Source organism: Nannospalax galili, unplaced genomic scaffold (genome assembly GCF_000622305.1).
Source record: "Nannospalax galili isolate Female #2095 unplaced genomic scaffold, S.galili_v1.0 scaffold1023, whole genome shotgun sequence".
NCBI classification, from domain to species: domain Eukaryota; kingdom Metazoa; phylum Chordata; class Mammalia; order Rodentia; family Spalacidae; genus Nannospalax; species Nannospalax galili.
In genome coordinates, this window is record NW_008349234.1 from 24942 (window position 1) to 46677 (window position 21736).

Consider the following 21736-nt stretch of genomic DNA (forward strand, 5'->3'; position numbering starts at 1 on the left):
GAGGAAGAGGCAGGTGGATCTCTGTGAAGTCGAGGCCAGCCTTGTCTACATAGAGAATTCTAGGGCAGCTGGGGCTACAGGGAAACCAAATATATATGTATATATACATATATATTATGTATATATAATCACTCAGTATCCTTGCCCCTTGAAGTTCGAACTTCCCTTGCATTCTTTGGGACACTGAACAAGAACGATATATGAACTCCTGCCTATCTAGCTACAATTCCTAAAATCCCCAATGAAATCCTCTTATAGAAATTCAAATTGACATTGTGCTCTGCTTGCTGAATGGATTTCCAAATGTTGGCTCTTGTTCGAACTTCCTAATAAACCTGTGCTCACTTGGCATGGTGCCTGTAGCTCTTTGAACTGTCTGTTAGCCTGCCTGCCCATCTTTCCTATCCTCTTCCCCAGAACCACTGTAGCTGCTCAGAAAAGCCGTGTCCAGGTTTTTGTGTGAGTCAGGCTGTCATTACTTGAAGGCAGGAGCACAGCATGCAGAGATGACCATCTGCTCTTCAATTGCATTTGGGTGAGAAGGAAGAGGAGGAGGAAGAGGAGGAGGAAGAGGGAACAATGCTGGAGGAGAAATGGAGTCCTTGAAGGATTTCATCAAGTCTGGTGGGCATAGTGGGGGCTCCCATCTTGATATTGTCCAAATCAGACCCTTGATCCGTTACCAGGAGTCAAAGTTGTGGGGAAACCTTCTCTGCCCCTCCTCCCATCAAGGAATCCACTAAGGACAAAAGGAGATATAAAAAGCCTATACACCAACAAAGAGCAACTCTATTATTATTAATAATATTAATTAATTTATTTATTTATTTATTTTGAGACAAAGTCTCTCCATCTAGCCCTGGCTGGCCTGGAACTCACTATATAGACCAGGCTGGCCACAATCTCACAGTTCTCTTGAGGCAAAGGCTGGAGGATTTCTTCCAGTTCCAAGCCAACCGAAGCTACATAACAGAATCTGTCCAAAAAAAAAAAAAAAACAGGTGTGGTGGTGGTGGTGGTGCACATCTTTGATTTGATCCCACTCAGGAGGCAGAGGCAGTTGGATCTCTGTGAGAGATCCTAGTCTAAATAGCAAGCTCCAGGCCAGCTGGAACTACAGGGAGACTCTGTCTTTAAAAAAGAACAAAAACATCAGGCATGGTGGCACAAGCCTTTATTCCCAGAACTCGGGAGGCAGAGGCAGGCAAATCTCTGTGAGTTCAAGGCCAGCCTGGTCCACATAGTGAGTTCCAGGAAAGCTGGGGCTACAGGGACACCCTGTGTCAAAAAAACCAAAAAAAAAAAAAAAAGAACAAAAACAAGGGGCTGGAGAGATGGCTCAGCAGTAGGGAGCACTGGCTATTCTTGCAGAGGACCCGGGCTCAAATCCCAGGACCCACATGGTGGCTAACAACCTTTTGTAACTTCAGTTCCAGGAGATCTGACACCCTCTTCTGTCCTCTGTGGTCACTGCATGACATAGGTGCACTCATGCACATGCAGGCATAACACATAAAATAAAAATAAATTTAAAAAAAACAAAAAGAACAATAATAACAAAAAGAACAACCCCTCTCCCCAAGCAAGTACCCCTTGAACCTCAAACCTGAGACCCTTCTATATGTGCCTGTCAAACCAGGGGAGGTTAAGGTGGGAAAATGGATAGTATGAGGCCAGCCAGGGCTAGATAGTGAGAATTTGCCTCAAAATAACAAAAATCAAGCTAAATAAACAAAAAGGGAGAAAAAGATGAAGGAAGGAAGGAGGGAGGGAGGGAGGGAGGGAATGAAGGAAGGAAGGAAGGAAGGAAGGAAGGAAGGAAGGAAGGAAGGAAGGAAGGAAGGAAAGGATTAAGTGTGCACTGTTCTTCCACAGCTCTTATCAAACATCAGGTCAGAGGAAGAAATTATTTGTATCTAGAAGCTTTTTGGTTCTTGCCTTGAGGCATAGAAGATTGGTCCACAGCTGAACTTGTCCATGACCATGGGTGTTCTAGACGGGGGGGACTTCAAAAAAAAAGTGGCAAGCCAGGCTTGTTGCTGCACATCTGAAATCACAGCACTCAATTAGAGTAGGCATCAGGTTCACTACATAGGGAGTTCAAGACTATCCCAAGCAATGAGACCCTGTCTCTAAAATCAAAAAGAGGAGAAAATCTGGGCATGTTGGTGCACATCTTTAATTCCAGCAAAGGCAGGCAGATCTCTGTGAGATTAAGGCCAGTCCAGGCTACATAGCAAATTCCAGGCTAGTTGGGGTACAGGGATACCTAGTCTCAAAAAAAAAAAAACTGGAAGGAAGGGAGGGAAGAAGGGAGGGAGGGAGGGAGGGAGGGAGGGAACAAAGGAACAAGTTACCCTCAAAGCAGAGATAATCAAATTCTGACAGTACAGTAACATCCATCATTAGTTTAGACAATCATAAATCTGATTAATGTTTCTTGATTATTTTTTTCTTGAGACAGGGTCTTCTCTAGCTCAGGTTGGCCTCAAACTCACTACGTAGCTGGGGATGATAACTTTAATTTATGGTCCTCTTGCCTCCATCTCCCAAGTGTGGGGATTACAGGCATGCCTCACAATCATGCCTGGCTTTTGTGGTTCTGAGGACTGAGCTCAGGGCTTCATGAATGCTAGGCATACACTCTACCAATGGAGTTACATCCCTAGTCCCTGACTAATGCTTCTTGATCTACTAGGTACCAGGCACTGTGCCAGGCTCGCCATCAAGGATACAGCAGCCTACTTGAGAACAAGCCATTGTTATATGCTGTAGAAAGTCTCAGGAACCAGGCACTACATTTGATCCCAGCAGAGGAAGCAGAAGCAGGCTGATCTCTGTGAGTTCTGGGCCAGCCATGCTACACAATGAAACCCTGTCTCAAAAAACCAAAACAACATACAAAGAAGAGGAGGAGGGGATCTGACAGGAGGAAGACTAGGGAGGTGAAGGGCATGAAAGAAGTCAGCTTAGTTTGGGGAACATGGAGGAAGGTTTGGAAAAGATGATGCCTAAAATGAGTTAGAATGTTCAACAATTAGCAAAGAAGAGAGGAAGGGTGCTTTAGTAGGTGAACAGCACTGAAAAAGGCATGCAATGCATTCTGGGAACTTTCTGTTTCAGCAACCAAAGCTCAGGACAGAGAAGGAAGTGGTGAGAATCACTAGAAAGGTAAGGAAGGCCTGTGTCCTGGAGGGGTACAACGACCTTGTTCTAGAGGGTTTACAAGGCTTCAAACAGCAGGTGAGAGAAGCTAATTTACATTCTAGAAAATGCCCTAGCAGGCAAAGTGGTACACATTTGTAATCCCAGTTACCTGGGAGTCTGTGACAGGAAGATTGAGTTCAAGGGCAGATTGGACAATTTTCCAAGCCCCTGTCTCAAAATATAGTAGAAAAGAAGAAAGGAATGAAGGGAGGGAGGGAGAGAGGAGGGAGAGAGAGAAAGGAAGGGGGGGAGGGAAAGCATTGGGAGATGTCAGTCCAGTGGTAAAGCACATACTTAGTATTACTGAGACCCTGGGTTCAATCCCCACTACTACCAAAAAAAAAAAAAAAAAGGTGGGGGATGAGACAGAGCCCTTGCTAAGCAGTCACGAAGACTAGAGGTCAGATCCCAGCATTTTAGCTCTAAGGGATATGATGCCATCTTCTGGCCTCCAGGCAAATACACACACACACACACACACACACACACACACACACACACAAGGGGAAAGGGGGATTCGTGTAGCGTCAATCAGATACATACATACACATAAATAAATCTTTAAAAGGGGGTTGTTGGTGGTGAGATGGCTCAGTAAAGTACTTGCTGCCAAACCTGACGACCTGCGATTGATCCCCAGGATGAGCTGACTCCCAAAAGTTGTTCTCCATACAACTCCATAGCACCCACCCCCACCACACTCCCTATATACACAAATAAATAATTTTTTTTTGAGACAGGGTCTTCCTGTAGCCCCAGCTGACCTAGAACTCGCTATGTAGACCAGGCTGACCTTGAACTCAGAAAGATCTGCCTGCCTCTGCCTCCAAGTGCTGGGATTAAAGGGTGAGCCACCACGCCTGACAAATAAATAAAATTTTAAAAATTTAAAAACTGATTGTGTGGGGCGGGGGTAAAACTCCCTGTGGCCTAGTATGGTGATTTAGCTATGTTAGGACATACAGGCCAGAAGGGGGTGTCTTATGGTGCCTAAGTCATCACACCAAACTCTCTGGAGAGGCTGGAGAGAGACTCTAGCTCTACTGAGTCACTAGCTCCCGTGTCCCTGGGGACAGATAGGTACCTCACAAACCCTGCAAGTTTTTAGAAAAACCAGGCTGAGAAATGCTGGAGGCCCAGATTTATATTGTATGGACAGAGCCCTTTGAGGGAGCCCACAGGAAAAGCAGACAGACCCTGCTGGGTGTCAGGCAAAAGCACTTTGGGTGGAGGCTGAAGGGAGAGATAAAAACCCCTCACCTTGTCAGGGGAAGGGGTCCCTCATCCTAGGTGAGGCAAGAGACTCAAGAACTCTGAAGCAAATGTCACTTATGTCCTCCCTCCCATTCTCCCAGACAAAGCCACTGGATTCTGTGGTCCCTCCGGAAGGCCAGTCATTTCCTGAGGAGATATCAGGCCAGCCCAGACCCCATTGTTCAGGGTTTCCAGCCATGGCCGCCATTACCTGACCAGCAAACAGCACAAGAGTTGTCTCTGTGGGAGCCTAGAGAAGTTTTCAGAGTAGTTTGTGCTATCCACTGGGTAGGTTTCTCATCTTCAAGTAGGAAGCTGCTTCTGCCCCCTCCCCCTGCCCCCGGGGCATGGCCAGAAGGCAGAACTAACTGTGTGTGTCCCTCAGCCCTCAGCCTTGGCTCTCAGGATGCAGCAGAGGTGGGCCCCAGTCAGCAAGATGCGGCCAGCAGCCCTGCTCATGTTGCTGTTCTGTGAGTTTTTAACTTTCTTCCTACTTCTCTAATTCCATGAGACTTGAAGTTGTGAAATCAACAGAATTTTTTTCCTCCTCTCTTTTCCAGGTTCAAGCCTCAAGGCTCAAGAAAACTGTAAGTCCTTATGTTTTTACCTAATTTCATTCATTATGTCTGTTCTGAGATTCTTAAAACTTGTGTCAAATTGTTTGGGGTTGATGTTTAAAACAATTGAGAGAACTATTCCAGTGGAAAACTAAAGTGTATTCCATCTTGGCATTTTTAGAAGAGTTTGGATCAAATACTTGTCCTAAATCAAGTTCTAAAGGATGTTTTAGAAATAGCCTTTTAGAAGAACATTCCAGAAAACAGTTTTAGATCTTGGTGGATTGCTGTTCATTGGAATTAGAGAGATGATTTTTTTTTTAATTCCATAATTTGTTGTGGTTGTTCGATCATAAATTGCTTGCTTTTGCATCATCTCCAATTGTTTACTCTCAAGCTTTTTCTTTGTTGGGCCAGGTTTGGTGGCCATAATCCCTGCACTTGGAAGGTAGAGGCAGGAGGATCAGGAATCAAGGTCAGCCTCGACTATATAGTAAGTTTGAGGTCACTCTGAGCTACGTGAGACCCTATCTGAAAATAAAACAAAACAACCAAAAAAAATTGTTTCCTTTCCATTTTTTTAATTCACAAATGAGATACAGTTGACTTGGCAGACTCATGAAGACAGACAGAACATAGTGTAAATTAGTATCATAACTTTTTTTCTCCTACATGATTAAAAAAAAAAAAAAGACGGGATTTCATTTTCCACCCACCTAGGAGATTATATTTTTGAGATCTTTTGTCCTGGCCCCCAGGGAAAGGGTACCACCAGTCTTTGAAGTCTGGTCATCATCCACTTAAGAGCTGATTTTTGAACCTCTCTATTGAGATAAGGGGGATTGTTCTGCTTGTCAGGGGTTCTGTGAAGAAAGTAGCTCAGCAGGGTTTAGGCACAGTGGATGGGGAGAGGCCACAGATTGCAATCTCTGTCAAAAGTCGCTTCAGTGTACAAAAAATAGGAGCTCTGGGTTACAGATCATACAGCTCACATCAAGTATATAGACAAGGTTGGGTTGAGCCACAGATGGAGCGGTGGCCCCAGGGTGGGGAGGGCTGGTGGAGCCACCAGAAGAGTCTGTTCTGTGAGTCTTTGATTCACTGTCCATGTGCTTCCTCAGGCATCTGACCCCAATGGAAACCCTTCAAATCATTCCCACTTCATGATGATATCACCAAGGCTTAGAAAGGACTGACTTGGTTCCAAGAGTTAGCAGGGGCAAAAGCACTAGGACTACGGATACACAAGACCCAGACATCTGTTTGGAGCCTGTGTTTTGCTTTGTTTAGTATTGTTTTGTCTTGCTTGGCTTTGTTTTGCTTTGTTTGAGACAGTTTCCCACTGAGCAGAAGCTGGCCTTGAGCTCACTCGGTAGCCCAGGCTGTCCTCAAACTCAAATTCTTCTCGCCTCAGCCTCCCTAGAGCTGGGATTACAGTTGTGTGTCCCCAACCTCTAGTGTCACTCACATCTTTAAATCCAGTTTTGTTTTTGTTTGGCCTCTTGGAGCTTTTCCCCCAGGCTGTAAAATGGAAATTGTTAATTGGACCTGTTGCCAGGAGTACCTTAAGGTTGAGATTGGATGAAAAGAGGGGACTTAACCTGCTCTGTCTTCAATGGTGAATAAATGATGTAAAGATGTTCACTACCAGGCCTAGGGTCCACCTTACAATGATAACTTCATTCACCTCATTCCCCTCTCTGAGATGGGTTTTCATGTAAGCCAGGCTGGCCCCAGACGCACTATGTTGCCTGAGATAGACATTGAACTTCTGATCCTCATGCGGCAGAGATGATAGGCCTGGCCCACACCCAGTTTATGCAGTGCTAGGGATGGAACCCAAGGCTTCTGGCATGCTAGGTAGCCACTCTACCAACAAGCTACATCCCTAGCCCCCTCTTATCTCTTCTCTGGATCCTGCCCTACCAAAGCCAGAGAGTTCTGGTTCCTCACACTTCCCATACCATTTCCTAGCACACCATTTTCCCAACTCTTTCTCCTCTAGAAAGCAGCTGGTCCCTTCCTTGGGCTCCAGGAGAAGGTCCTTTGTTCCTTCAGGGAAGATTGTGAAACTACACTTCCTCAGACCTCAGCTTTACATTCCTGTGCAGGGTCAACACTAGAAGTAAGAAGCTTGGGGGGGTCTCCACTCCCCAGGCCACCCAAGATGGGTATTCTAAATGGGTATTCCATGTTGAGTCAGGGCCTCGGTGAGTTAGGGCCTGGGCCAACCTTAGCCCTTCTTCTCTGTCTGGCTCCTGGACCACCTCCAGCTCACCCAACCCCTGCCTGCGTCTACTCCTCTCAGGAGATGACTTCAACTCCATCTTCACCTAGAAAACAGCAGGCCTGGAGGGAACTCCCTTGACTTCCTGCCTGTTCCTGGCTGCTGGCTTATCTGTCTCCCCACCCATCCTCCTGGCTTCCCTCCTGGTTTCAAGGCACATGTCCACCCCATGGCTGATCAGGGCTTAAGGGGTCCTCTGGGCCCTGAGCCCATCCCTCCCTTACCACAGGACATCTTTCTTCATTCAATTTCCCCACTCTCCACTTTTGAGAATCTCTGCCTTTGCCTTTTCTCAGCCTACAAACCCAATAGGCAACTGGTTTTTGTTTTTTTTTTTTCAGGAAGAAAGAAAAAAATCACAGACAAACTACCCACTCCTCCATATTCCTTGTGCTGCCCTTCCCCCACCCCCCACTTCCTTTCCCAGTGGAACTTTGACATCAGTTTAGTACGGCTGGTCTCTGCTTCCTCCCTTCATGGTGTCCTCATTTAACAGCTAAGCAGGACCTTGTCTGAAATCTTCATTCCCTAAAGGATCAGCAGAGACCTTCAGATGTCTGAGTCCTAGCGCATTACTGAATGAAACTTTGCTACATACCCTGGAGCCTTCTTCTCTGACCTTCTAGAGCTTCCCTGTTTTCTCTTCCTAAAAACAAACCTTCCTTCTCCCCACAGGGAGACTTTGACTCCTCTCTGGGTCAAAATCCAGCACCCCTCACCTCTCCCGTCCCTTCAAGCTCCATGGTCTAGTCTTTCTGGAGCCTCTCTCTTCTCAGCCTCCTGGGTCTGTATCCCTGCACTGGCCTCTCCCCTGAAGCTCAGACTTAACCCAAGGCAGATAGCTGCATCTCCTGTTTATCCTCCAGGCATTTCAGATGCCGTCTCATCACTGGGACTTTGTTTCGTCTTACCTATTTTTTTCTGGCACTCTCTATTTTAGCTGGAATTTCCTATATCCTCTTGGGAACTTAACTTCCCTCTTTTCAGGTTCTATATATCCAATAAAACAAGGCATTGAAAAATTATGGTAAAATATAAATGATTTGGGGCTGGAGAGATGGCTCAGTGCTGCTTTTGCATAGGACCAGGGTTGGATTCTCAGCACCCACGTGGTGGCAAACAACCATCTGTAACTCCAGTTCCAGGGGATCCGACGCCCTCTTCAGGCCTCTGTGGGCACTGCATGCATGTGGTGCACTTATACATGTAGGCAAAACACTCATGCATCAAATAAAAATAAAGTTTTTAAAAAATATATAAACAATTTATATTTTATTATTAGTGACATCTAGTGTATTCACAGCGTTAGTAAATATCAGCATCATATAGTTTTAGAAAATTTCCATTACTTCAAAAGTTAAGTCCTTTTGGTCCCTTTGAGAGTCCCTCCTTTGCTCTTTGGCTCAGCTCCACCTGCCTGCCCAGCCTGGCTTCAGCAACTTTTACCCGAACCACCTAAATGTGTTCACTGGTCCAGGGGACTGGGGCCACAATGATCTCTCTTTTTTCATTTGTTTGCTTTTTGAGACAGGGTCTCTCAGTAGTCCCAGCTGGCTTGGACCAGGCTGGCCTTGGTCCAGAAATCATCCTCCCATTGCCTCCTGAGTGCTTGGAATTAAAGGCATGCACTACGGTGTGCCCAATCACAGTGATCTTTCTAAGACACTAATCCAGTCTAACGTCTCCAGCCTGATCCATCCGATCTCCCTTCCCCCACCTGTGCTTCCTATAACTGGCCATGCCCAGAACACACAGGTTTCTCACACCCTGGGTGCCCTGGTACATGCTGTTCTTCTGGAGTACCCACTCCATCCCAGGGGCACTTCCTCCACACTGACCTTGACCTCTCCTCAGGCTGACATATGGCCTACTGGGTCTCTAACCAGCCTGCACTATCTTGGACAATAGATATAATTTCTTATTTTTCCCAGAAGCCCTGTACTTGATACAGGTGTTGGATAAATGTCATGTAGATGTGGGTGTGGTGTCACAGGCAGGCAGATGTCCATGAGTTCAAGGCCAGCTTGGTCCACATAGCAAGTTCCAGGCCAGCCAAAGGTACTTAGTGAGACCCTGTTTTAAACAAACAAACAAACAAACAAAAAGAAAAAAAACCCAGGACTGGGGATGTGGCTCAGTGTTAATCTAGTATGTATGGAGTCATGCATGCTAGGTTTGATCTCCAGCAGTATATAAATTGGGCACGCCTGTAATCCCAGGACTTGGGAGGTGGAAGCAGGAGGATTTTAAATTCAAGCTCATTCTTGGTTACACAGTGAGTTCAAGACCAGCTGGGCTACATGAGACCCTGTCTTGGACAAACAGGGTAAAAAGAGATGGGGTCTGATGTAGACCAGGCTGGCTTTGAGTTCTCTATATGTCTAAGGATAACCTTGGAACTCCTGATCATCCTACTTCCTACCTCAGCCTCCCAGCTGCTGAGATTATAGACTTGTTCCCACATGCCCAACTCTGGGTGCTCCTTACCTATTGCTGCTTTACATATTTTACTTATTTTTATTTTATGTGTATGAGTGTATTGCCTGCATGTATGTAAGTACATCCATGTCATGCAATGCTCAAGGAGGTCAGAAGAGGGCATTGGGTTCTGTTGGAACTAGGATTACCTGATGGTTGTTAGCTGTCATGTGGGTGCTAGGATTCAAACCCAGGTCCTCTGGAAGAGCAGTCAGTGCTCTTAACCTCCAAGCCATCTCTCCAGCCCCCTATTGCTGCTTTAAAAATTACCTTGGCTGGGCGTGGTGGCACATGGCTTTAATCCCAGCACTCAGGAGGCAGAGGTAGGACGATTTTTGTGAGTTCCAGGCCAGCTGGGACTACAGGGAGACTGTCTCAAAAGGACCCCCCCTTCCCCCAAAAAATTACCTCAAGGGTCAGGCCTGTGGCACTCTCCTGTTAGCTATTTGGGAGGCTCAAAGAGGAAGATTACAAATTCAAAAACTGCCAAGGTTACAGAGTGAACTCAAACCAACCTGGACAATTACCCCAATCTTAGTGGGTGAAGGTAGCCCACATTTACCATCTCACACAGTTTCAGAGGGTCAGAAATCTAGTAGTGGGGGCTCTGACTCAGGGTGTTATGCGATGGCAGACAACCTGTAGGTCAAAGTTACAGTTGTCCCATGAAGGCCTGACTAAGCCTGGACCACCTGCTTCCTAGCTCACTCCTATAGCATGAGCAGAAGACTTTAGTTCACCTTTCAATGAGCTGTCCTCCCTTGGGCTACTCCTGTGGGATGTGGCAGCTGGCCTGGCCCAGAGCCAGGAGATTCTGAAGGAGAAAGTATGTCAAGATGGAAGCTGCCTCCCTTGTAACTGACCTCCCACAGGACATCCCACAGGAGTAGCACTGGCTACTCTTGCAGAGGCCAGAAGAGGGCGTTGGATCCCCTGGAACTGGAGTTATGGACAGTTGTTAGCTACCATATGGGTGCTGGGAACCGAACCCCGGGTCCTCTGCAGGAGCAGCTAGTGCTCTTAACCACTGGGCTATCTCTAGCCCTCTTTTTATTTTTTTGAGGCAGGGTTTGATTATGTAGTCCTGGCTGGCCTCAAACTCTTGGAGACCTTCTGCATCTACCTCCTGACTGCTGGGATTAGAGGTATGTGCCACCATGCCCAACTTCATAGGGTTTTTACAATGCAAACTCTTCCATCCTGTGATATTCCTGCTGGCACCAGCTATGTGAGTTCCTTCCTGTGTCAGATAAGCTTTGCTCTGGTGGATGTGTGTTAAAGCCTCTTTGAAAACGAGGAAGGAGGATTGACACATGATGGTGGGCTCCTGCCTCACGACAAAAGCCACACTTGGTGCTTTAGCTAAACTTGCTTTGAACTTTTTTTCTTTTTTGAAGCTTGAGGACAATTTTATTGGTTTGAGAAAAAAATCAACAGAGCGATCAAGTTGTAAATCTCAGTCCAGAAAAGGGAAGTGGGGGAGAGGAAGAGGGAAAGCCATGTGTTTCGGCAAGTGGTGGTGTGGCAGAAAGGCGCGAGAGCCAAAGACGGGTGGGGATGTGGGGCTTCATCAAGTGGGAAAGAAGAAAGCATGGCTGGGTGCTTTGGTCAGTATCTGAGAGAAAAAGAAACAGGGAAGTAGGCAAAGTTCTACTGTTCAGAGTAGGATTTAGAAGAGCAGCCTGAGGCTAGTGCCTGCAAACAGATGCCATGAAATCTGAGAAGGAAAAGTCTTATTATGGGGACAATTAATCCTCCCCTACCTTGGCTTGTCTTCAGGTGAATCAAATTAGGAGTTGAGGGGTGGTAACGAGATGATTGGCAGACCTAGCTGACTGAACTTTTTTTGTTTTTGGTTTTGTTTTGAGACAGGGTCTCCCTGTAGCCCCAGATGGCCTGGAACTCACTGTGTAGACCAGGCTGGTCTCGAACTCCAAGAGATCTGCCTGCCTCTGTCTCACAAGTGCTGGGACCGAAGGTGTGTCCCACCATGCCCAGTTGCTGAATTAACTCTTAAAAGGAAGAGATAGGGCTGGAAAGATGGTTCAGTGGTTAAGAGCATATACTGCTCTTGCAGAGGAGCCAAATTTGGGTCCCAGCGCCCTTATAGGGCAGCTCACAACCATCTGTAGCTCCAGCTCCAGGGAATCTGATGCTCTCTTCTGGCTTTCTTGGGCACTGCATTTATGTGCATGATGAGCACCCACACACACACATCAAAAATTTTTTTATGTCAACCGGCTGTGGACCAAGAGATGCACACCTTTGTTCTCAGCACTCAGGAGGCAGAGGCAGGCAGATCTCTGTGAGTTTGAGGCCAGCCTGATCTACACAGTGAGTTCCAGGCCAGCTGGGGCTATAGGGGGACCTTGTCTCAAAAAAAGAAAAAAAAGGGAAGAGACAATAGTATATAATGTTTGGGGTGCTTTGAACTTAAATATTTTTTACATTTATTATTTGTGTTGGGGGTGTGTGCCTGTACCTGCCACTGCATGTATGAACTTTAAAACGTTGGGATTTTCCTGTGAAAAGGAAATAAACTGGGCTGGTCTGCAGGAGGCCCAGAGCCGGAAAGAGTGGCTAACTTGGCTGAGGCCCTGTGGGTGGAGACTGTTCTCTGAACCACTCAGAACTGGGATGGTGCCTGGCACAGGAAAGTCCCCCGCAGTGTTTGCTATGAACTATGAATGATCTGAAAGAGGAAGGAAGGGAATGTCAACCAGCATCAGGCATTGAGACCTTGGCAACTTTGGTGCCCTCAGCCACCCTGCCTCAGTTATTGCTCAAGATGAAAATAGGGGGTAGAGGAGTGGGGTGAAGTGTGGCTCAGTGGAGGAGTGCTTACCTAGCATGTGCAAGGTGCCAAGTTTGATTCCTAAGGAAGGCAGGTGTGTTAGCCTTCCCATTTCAACATAGGAGAATCAGCAGCCTACAGGGGTTAAATAACTCCCAACATCACCCAGCTAAGGGCTGTGGGTGCAGGCCTCTGATAAGGGCATGCATGTCCCTCTTCCAAACCCTACCCAGACCTGGGGCCAAGCTGTCCTGGGTGGGCAACCTGTTCAGGATTCTGTCAGTAAAGTAGCCCATGACTCAGGTGGAGACCACGCAGCGAAAGGAGCAAACTCAGAAGCCTAAAGTACTCATCAAGGAACATGGGAAATTCAAATGTAACTTACTTATTTCTGGCAGCCCTGGGGATTGAACTTAGGGCCTTGCACATACTAGGCATGTGCTCTACCGCTAAGCTATACTCCCAGTTTGGAAGTTAAATGTTAAAAAATAGTTTTATGTGAAATAAATCTCTAGAAATAAGGAGAAGAGGTGCAGTGTCAAACTCCTCTGATGCTGTGGCTGATAGAATCCAACTAACATTTCTCAATGCCAAGAACTGTGGTTGGTGTTTCAACTCAGCCAAAGATCATACAGCTTGTGGATAGGGGGTATTTGGTCCATGTTCTCTGGATCCATGAACCTGACTTCTCTATTCTGTCCAGGTAAAATCACTAGACTACACAGCCTGCCTTAAAATAAAAGAGAAAGTCTTGGCCTGGCCACACAGGCCTGTTAATCTAAGCTATTTAGGAGCCAGAGGCAGGAGGATCTCAGGTTCAAGGCCTGTCAGGACTACAGAGTGAGTTGAAGGCTATCCTGGACACAGTGATGAAAGGTTTTGGGCTTGGGGTTCAAGGAGAACACTAAGGCAGATTGTCTTTTTGGGTAAGAGATTTATTAGAATTATTAATGCAATGGGCAAACAGACAATTCTATCTGTTGAAGAAGCATTCAGACCCCAATACTATATACAGACAGCATAGCTGGGGCTCTGAGAGAAAGTTTAGTCCCATGAGGTGGTAGGGTCCTTTCTTAGAAGTCCCAGAGAAACGGGGAGTTTTGAGGATGACTGCAATACGAAAGAATAAATTTGGACTGGTGAGAGGCCACCAATTCGATTTCTCAGAAAGAGGTAGGTGTTATGGACTATTGTATTCATTGTAAAACCTGAGCATGTTGTAGACAAATTAAATTTTAGGCCGTGTGTGTGTGTGTGTGTGTGTGTGTGTGTGTGTACTCGCACTGAGGATGGAAGCCCAGGCCTTGTGTGCAGTAACCAAGCACTTCTCCACTGAGCTACATCCCCAAATGACAAACTATATTTTACTTACTTATTATTTTTTATTTTATGTGTGTGAGTGTATTGTTTGCATATATATAAGCGTACTTGTGTCATGCAATGCTAATCGTGGTCAGAAGGCATCAGATCCCCTAGAACTGGAGTTACAGATGGTTGTGAGCCTCCATGTGGGTGCTGGGAACCAAACCCTGGTTCTCTGCAGGAGCAGCCAGTGCTCTTAACCACCAAGCCATCTCTCCAACCCCAAATTACATTTTAAATTGCTCAAAGGAGGCTTAACTTGGTTAAAAAAAGGGGGGGGGGAACAAAGAGGTTTTGTTGGTATCTCCAGCCAACAAGCTAACTATCCCTTCTTATATTCCAGAAGTGATCAGGGAGCTACTTATGAAAATCACAAACTGAGTGTAAAGAAGGCCCAGACCTATAATCCCAGCACTCCAGAGACTGACGCGGAGGCGGGGCAGGGGCAGGGGCAGGGGTGCCACAAGTTTGAGGCTAACCAGGCCTAACAAGACCCTGTCCCAAAACAACATTAGAAACATTGTGCTCTAGTGTCATCAAGATATAATTAATGAGGAAATCAAAATGAGAGGAAAGTATAGGCAGACATAGAGCTGTGGCCTTTTAGCACACAGAGTCACAAAGACTACAAGAAGCAGAGGTGGCGTTGGCCTTTGCTTTCCTTAGCAGCTGGAGCATAAAAGAAAATAAGATCTGATAGAGAATTCTTCATTTTATGTGTGTGCTGTGCATATGTGTATGTCTGTCCACATATGTGGGTGCACATTGTATGCAGGTGCATGTGTGTATGTAGATGCATGTGCACATGGGTGTGTGTGCATGTGGAGGCCTGAGGCCAACATCAGGTGTCTTCCTCAATCTGTCAGGTCTCTCAGTGAACCCAGAGCTCACTGATTCAGTTAGTCTAGCTGGCAAGCTTGCTCCGGGGATTCCCCTATGTCCCATGTGCTAGAATGACAGGCAAGCCACCACTCTTGCCTGGCATTTATGTGGGTGCTGGGGATCTAAACTCAAGTCCTCATGTTTGCATGACAAGCACTTTACCCATTGAGCCATCTCTCCAGTCCCTACTTACTTGTTTTCTGAGACAAGTTCTTGATATATAGCCCAGGTTGGCCTCAAACTTGCTATGTAACCCAGGTTGACACTGAACTCCTGATTCTCCTACCTCCATCTCTCAAGTGCTGGCATTACAGCCATGTGCTACCCTGCTTGGTTCATTAGAGAATTCTTAGAATCCACAAGGGAACCAGAATCCATTGGTGAATTCTCAGGATCCATGGGATAGAAATGAATCTGTTGTTCAGCATCTGCACGCCTTTGTTTGGTACTGGAATACTGTGTGAAATCTAGACAGTATTCGAATGATATTCCAGCTCTCAGATTTTTATTTCTTTTTATCTTCATGCGAGTGATTGAACCCAGGGCCTCTCACATGCCAGGCAAGCAGAGCCGTACCCTCTGCCCCTCTGTAAGACAATTTTATGGGTGCTGTTTTTTCGTGTTTTGAGACAGGATTTAACTTTCTTCTTGGAGGGGAGTATTTTTGTAGCCCCAGTTGGCCTGGAACTCACTATGTAGACCAGGCTAGCCTCAAATTCACAGAGATCCGCCTGCCTCTGCCTCCTAAGTGCTGGGATTAAAGGAGTGCACACCTGGCTAACTTCTTTTAAAAAAATATTTTATTTATTATTTTTATTTTGTGTGTGAGTGTTTTGCCTGCATGTATGTTAGTGCCTCTATGTCATACAATGCTCAGGGAGGTCAGAAGAGGGCATCAGATTCCCCTGGAACTGGAGTTACAGATGGTTGTTAGCTACCATGTGGGTGCTGGAAATTGAACAGCCAGTGCTCTTAACCACTGAGCCATCTCTCCAGTCCCTTAACTTTCTTCTTTAAAATATTTTATTTATTATTTTTATTTTGTATATGAGTATCACCTGCATGCATGTAAGTGCACCTGTGTGATGCAATGCCCTTGGAGTGTCAGATCCCCCTAGAACTGGAGTTACAGATGGTTGTTATCTGCTATATGGGTACTGGGAATCAAACTCAGGTCCTCTGCAAGAGCAGCCAGTGCTCTTAACCACTGAGCATTCTCTCCAGCCCCAACTTTCTTCTTTAAAAAAAATTTTTTTTAACATTTATTTAGTATGTCTGTGTGTCTGTATGCACACATGGAGGGCAGAGAACAACTTGCTGGAGTCAGTTCTCTCCTTCCATCCCTGGGTTCCAGGGATCAAGCTCTGGTTGTCAGGCTTGGTGGCAGGCAGACGCCTTTACAAGATGAGCCTGATCCCTGGTCGTCAGGCTTGGTGGCAGGCAGACGCTTTTACAAGATGAGCCTGATCCCTGGTCGTCAGGCTTGGTGGCAGGCAGACGCTTTTACAAGATGAGCCATCTCACCAGTTTCCCTCCCTCTCATTTTCCTTTTCTTCTTTCTTTTTTTTTAAGTAGTTCTAGGGGTTGAACCAGGGGCCTCATGCATATGCACTGTAGGCAAATACTCTACCGAGTTACTTCTCCAGAGAGGCAGGTTTTTTTTGTTTTAATTTTTATTTTTTGAGACAGAAACTCCCTGTAGCCCCAGCTGACCTGGAACTCACTATGTAGACCAGGCTGGCCTCCATCTCACAGAAATCTGCCTGCCTGTGCCTCAGAGTGCTGGGATTAAAGGCCTGAGCTACCACTCCTAGCCCCAAGGCAGGGTTTTATTACATAGCTCAGGCTAACCTTCAACTCACAGCAGTGTTCCTGCCTCAGTCTCCTGAGTGCTGGGATTATAGGCATGAACCACTATGCTCAGTTCCATCTGTGTTTGTCTGCTTGGGCTATCATAACAAAATATAGACTGGGTGAAATGAACGACAGAAATTAATACCCCCACCCCCACCCCAGAAGGCTAGAAGTCCAAGATGAAGGTATTGACAAGTTTGGCTTCTGAAGTCTCTCCTGGTCCAGGACAGATGCCTTCTATGTTCTCTCTCTCTCTCTCTCTCTCTCTCTCTCTCTCTCTCTCTCGATAATGTCTACTGTCTCCTGAGTACTGGGGTTTTAGGCATGGGCCACCATCCCTCGCTCTCCTGTGTCTTCATGTAGCGTTTTCTCTGTGTGCATCCTGAGATCTGTGTTCAGATAATTGGATTAGAGCTTACTACTGGCCTCATTTTAACTTATTCCTTCAATCCAGGTGTGATGTCCACATAGAGTCACATTCGGCAAAGTAGAGGTTAGAATTTCAACATACGAACCTGATGGGAGGACAAAATTCAGTCCAAATGCCTTCCCTCAATTCTATGACAGAAGAAAGTGTTCCAGGAACACAGGTTTCTGGAGATCTTCCCTGCTCTAGCGCAGGAGACTTAGACTATCAAGTGATACATAGAGTAGTCCTGACCCATGGATATTTTTCTCTTTTGAGAAAGTCTAGTAAGAATTGAACTTTGGGGGGTCCTTAGCTAAGCTGTGGAATCCTGTTTTGATTTCCACTGTCCTCTACCATCTCTGGTCTTTGAATTTCTCATAACAACCACATAGTTTGGGTTTATCCTGGTCGGCCACTAAGCTTGAAGGTGTCAATCTATGTGTGCAGAGTCCTATCTCTTGTGCAGAAGAGGCAGAGGGAAAGCTAAGAGTTTGTGTGTTTGCACTTACAGTGAACCTCCTGCCTCAGCTTCCCAAGTTCTGGGATTATAGGCATGAGCCAGTTACTATACCTAGTTTCAAATTAGTTTTAAAAATTTGTCTCTAGATTCTTTGTTGTTTTTTAATGTAGACATCATATCATCTGCCTTTGGGAGTTTTGAAACATTTGACTATATTATCTACTTAAGAGCTGAATAATAGGGGCTAGAGAGATGGCTCAGCAGTTGAGTGTGTACTGTTCTTCCAGAAGACCCAAATTTGATTCCTAGCACCCACATCAGGCAGCTCACAACCACCCATAACTCAAGCACTGAATGTATGTGCACAAACACACATGATACCCATAATTTAAAAATAAGAAAGCAAAAATGTCTTTAAAAAGAGTTGAGCCAGTTGTGGTGGCACACGCCAGTAGGATATGCTGAAGAGGCAGAGGCAGGAGGATCACGAGTTGGAGGCCAGCCTGAGCTACACATTTAGCCAAGTGTGGTGGCGCATGCCTTAATCCCAGCACTTGGGAAGCAGAGGCAGGCGGATCTCTGTAAGATGAAGGCCAGCCTGGTCTACATAATGAGTTCCAGGCCAGTTGGAGCTGCAGGGAGACCAAAAAAAAAAAAAAAAAACAGTTCAATAATATATTTAAAATCCTCTATTCTAGTCACATTTTGTGGAGGAAGCTTAGACTGGAGGCTAGCAAGGCATCCCAGGGCAATAGCTCTTTTTAAAAATATTTTATGTGTATGCGTGTATTACCTGCATGTAGGTAAGTCACCCATGTCTTGCAATGCCCTCAAAGAACAGAAGAGGCTGTTGGATCCCCTGGAACTGGAGCTACAGGTAGTTGTTAGCTGTCATGTGGGTGCTGGGATTCAAACCCTGGTCTTCTGCAAGAACAACCAGTGTTCTTAACCACTGAGCTATCTCTCCAGCTCCCCAGGCAATAGCTCTTAACCTCAGGTCCAGGCGATGAATAGCTGGCTTCCTTGAATGGGCAAGTTAGAAATTTATAGAGGAAGGTGGGGGATACAGCTCAGCTGGTAGAGTGCTTGACCCTGGGTTTGGTTCCCAGCATTACTATGCTGGATAGCTTTAGTGTCAACTAGACACACCTGGGTTGAGGGAGCCTCCATTGGGGAATTGCCTGCATTGGACTGGCCTGTGGCCATGTCTGTGGGGCATCTTCTTGATTGTTGAGTGATGTGGGAAGGCCCAGCCCACTGTGGGTGGTGCCACCCCGGGCAGGTGGACCTGTGTTGCATAAGAAAGCAGGCTGAGCAGGAAGTGAACAGAGTTCCTCCATGGCCTGTGCTCCAGCTCCTGCCTCCAGGTTCCTGGCCTGAGTTCCTACCTTGGGTTCCTCTGCCACAGCAGCCAGTGCTCTTATCTGTTGTGTCATCTCTCTGTCTCTCCAGCCCAATGGCCTCATATTTGACCACAGTCATTATCTGGGACATTTGGACAGTTTATTACATTATTGTGATGAAGGCACATCTGATATGAAGGTCACCAGGATGATGACTGCATGTGTGCGTGCATGTGTGCATGTGTGTACAACCTTGGGCACTACTCAGGGGCCATCTACCTTTAGATGATGTTTCTGAGCTAACAGGTGTGTCTGCCCTCCTTCCTCTTTGTATTTAGCGTTCACCATCAACAGCATCCACATGGAGAGCCTGCCAGCCTGGGAAGTGTTGAATGGGCACAACCTGACCCTAAAGTGCCTGGTGGATATCAGCACCACTTCACAAGTCAGGCCTCAGCACCTGGTGCAGTTCTATAAGGACGACGTGATGCTGAACAACGTCACCTCCACAGAGCACACAGAGAGCTACTTTATCCCCCAAGCTCGGGTCTTCCACTCAGGAAGATACAAATGCACTGTGATTCTCAACAACAAGGTGAAAACCACTCAGGAGTACCAAGTGGTGGTGAGAGGTGAGTCCTCGGGGTTTGAACGTGGGTGAGCAGATGAAATGTCACACAGGAAGTGCCATGAATAGTCGTTGTGAACGAGCAGTCATACTGACTGACCTGTCCGTTACCCATCGCCTTGCTAACTCACCGGCCTAGCAGTTTCCTAACCTGAAAATCCAGGCATCAGACACATTCCGCATCAGTGTTTCTAACTTCCTTACCTTTGCAGGTGCCAGGCGTCTCCTGGGAAGACTCTTATTTCATGAACTGCGCTTTCTCCTTCAGGATTCTTCCCTCCTTCCTTCCCTCCTTCCCTTTCTTCCCTCCCTTTCCCTCCCTCTTTTCTTCTCTCCTTCCCTCCTTTTTTCTTCCCTCCCTCCTCCCTCCTCCCTCCCTCGCTCACTCCTCACTCACTCCTCACTCACTCCTCACTCCTCACTCACTCGCTTACTCCTCACGCCTTCCTTCCTTCCTTCCTTCCTTCCTTCCTTCCTTCCTTCCTTTCTTGAAATAAAATCTCCCTGTGTAGCCCAGGCTTAAACCCGAGAATCAATCCTCCTCCCTCAGCCTCCTGAATGCTGGGATTACAGGCGTGCACCCCTACCCCCAGCTAGTCAATGATTTCTTCTCCAACAGTTTTCCCAAACAAAATTAACTTCCCCCAGGGTGCCATTTCTTCCTTCCTTTCTCTCTTTCTCTCTTTCTTTCTTTTCCTTATTTATTTATTTATTTATTTATTTATTTATTATTTTTCGTCTTGAGACAGGGTCTCTCTGTAGCTCCAGCTGGCCTTGAATTCTCAGAGATCTGCCTGCTTCTGCCTCCCGAGTGCTGGGACCAAAGGGGTGCATCACCACGCCCCGCCCAGGGTGTCATTTCTTACAGCTCTTATGCTGTCTCCATATTCAGTGACATTTATTTACACAAAGGCCACAGTGCTGTGTTAAGACACTAGATTGTGCAGTTTCTTCCCATCTGGGCAAGTTCTTTAGACAAACTAAACTTCCAAATCATGGGCCAGCAAGAGGGCTCAATAGGTAAAGGTGCCTGCTACCAAATCTAGAACCTAAGTTCAATCCCCTGGACCCATATCGTAGAAGGAGAGACTAACTCCTACAAGTTGTCCTCTGACCTCCAAATGTGCACCATGACACACACACACACAATAATACAGTAAATAAATAAATAATAAATGAAATAAGGATCCTGATGTTTAATATTTTTATCAGTGAAATGAAGATAACCATGATAGTTCAGGGAGCTACTGAGGGGTTAAAGGTGTCATGTAGGTATACTGCTTAGCACAACTTCCAGCCCATTGGTGTGCTGCAAATACAGTTGTGTGTTGCACAATGTTTCAATTAATGATTGACAGCACATCTGATGGTGGGTCTGTAAGGTTATATTGCTTAGTGATGTCATACAATCTTAGTTTGAGTAAGTCTACTCTGTTCCTGTGATGACATCACCTAACAACATATTTACCAGGCTGTGTTCCAGTTGTTAAACAACACACAACTATATTTCTCACACATCCGTCTGCTCTTCTGGGTTGCGAAATTGTGAGGAGAGAGATCATGTTTGAATGACGAATCAGGATTCCAGTAGGCACTCAATCAATGTTTATGGAATAAATTAAAGTCAATCCAAACCTATGGTTGATATTCAATAAATTACAACAGTGGCTCGGATGGCTCAGTCTGTAAAATGCTTGCTGTGCATGGGCCTGAGTTCAGATCTTCAGTACCCATGTGAAAAGCTGAACATGGTGGCATGTGCTTGTGATCCTGGTGCTGCGGAGACCAAGACAGGAGGATCCCTGGGGCTAGCTGGCGAGCCAGTCTAGTTGAATCAGTGAGCTCTGAGTTCAGTGAGAGATCCATCTCAAAAAATAAAGTGGAGAGCAACTGAGGAAGACACCCTCTGGCCTACCCCATGTACTTGAACATGTGTGTGCATGAGTGTGAATGCATGTGTACACACAATTGTAACAACTACAGTAATACCAATAAATACTGGCTTTGGGGGGTGTTGTAGACAGGGTCTCCCTATAGCCCCAGGTGGCCTGGAACTCACTATGTAGACCAGGCTGGCCTAGTTCTCATAGAGATCCTCTTGCCTGTCTCCTGAGTGCTAGGATTAAAGGCATGAGCCACCACACCTGGTAAATACTGACTTTTTAAAAAAAGACTTCAAGTTGGACTAGAGAGCTGGTACAGCCATTAAAGGCCCAGGCTC

At 46.2% G+C, this 21736-nt stretch overlaps 1 protein-coding gene across 7 annotated transcripts in view; it reads left to right on the plus strand.

Moving 5' to 3' along the window:
• Positions 1–4637: 4637 nt before the first annotated feature.
• Positions 4638–21736, plus strand: part of Pecam1 (platelet and endothelial cell adhesion molecule 1) — a 65588-nt gene continuing 48489 nt past the window's right edge. For 6 of the 7 annotated variants that reach the window (XM_008846566.3, XM_008846568.3, XM_008846569.3 and 3 more), the window contains exons 1-4: positions 4638–4749; positions 4847–4931; positions 5022–5048; positions 19226–19519. In XM_008846566.3, the coding sequence (XP_008844788.1) occupies positions 4868–4931; positions 5022–5048; positions 19226–19519 (385 nt within the window). In that variant the 5' untranslated portion in view covers positions 4638–4749; positions 4847–4867. The remainder of the gene's footprint in view (positions 4750–4846; positions 4932–5021; positions 5049–19225; positions 19520–21736) is intronic. The other variant, XM_008846565.3, reaches the window with a different exon arrangement.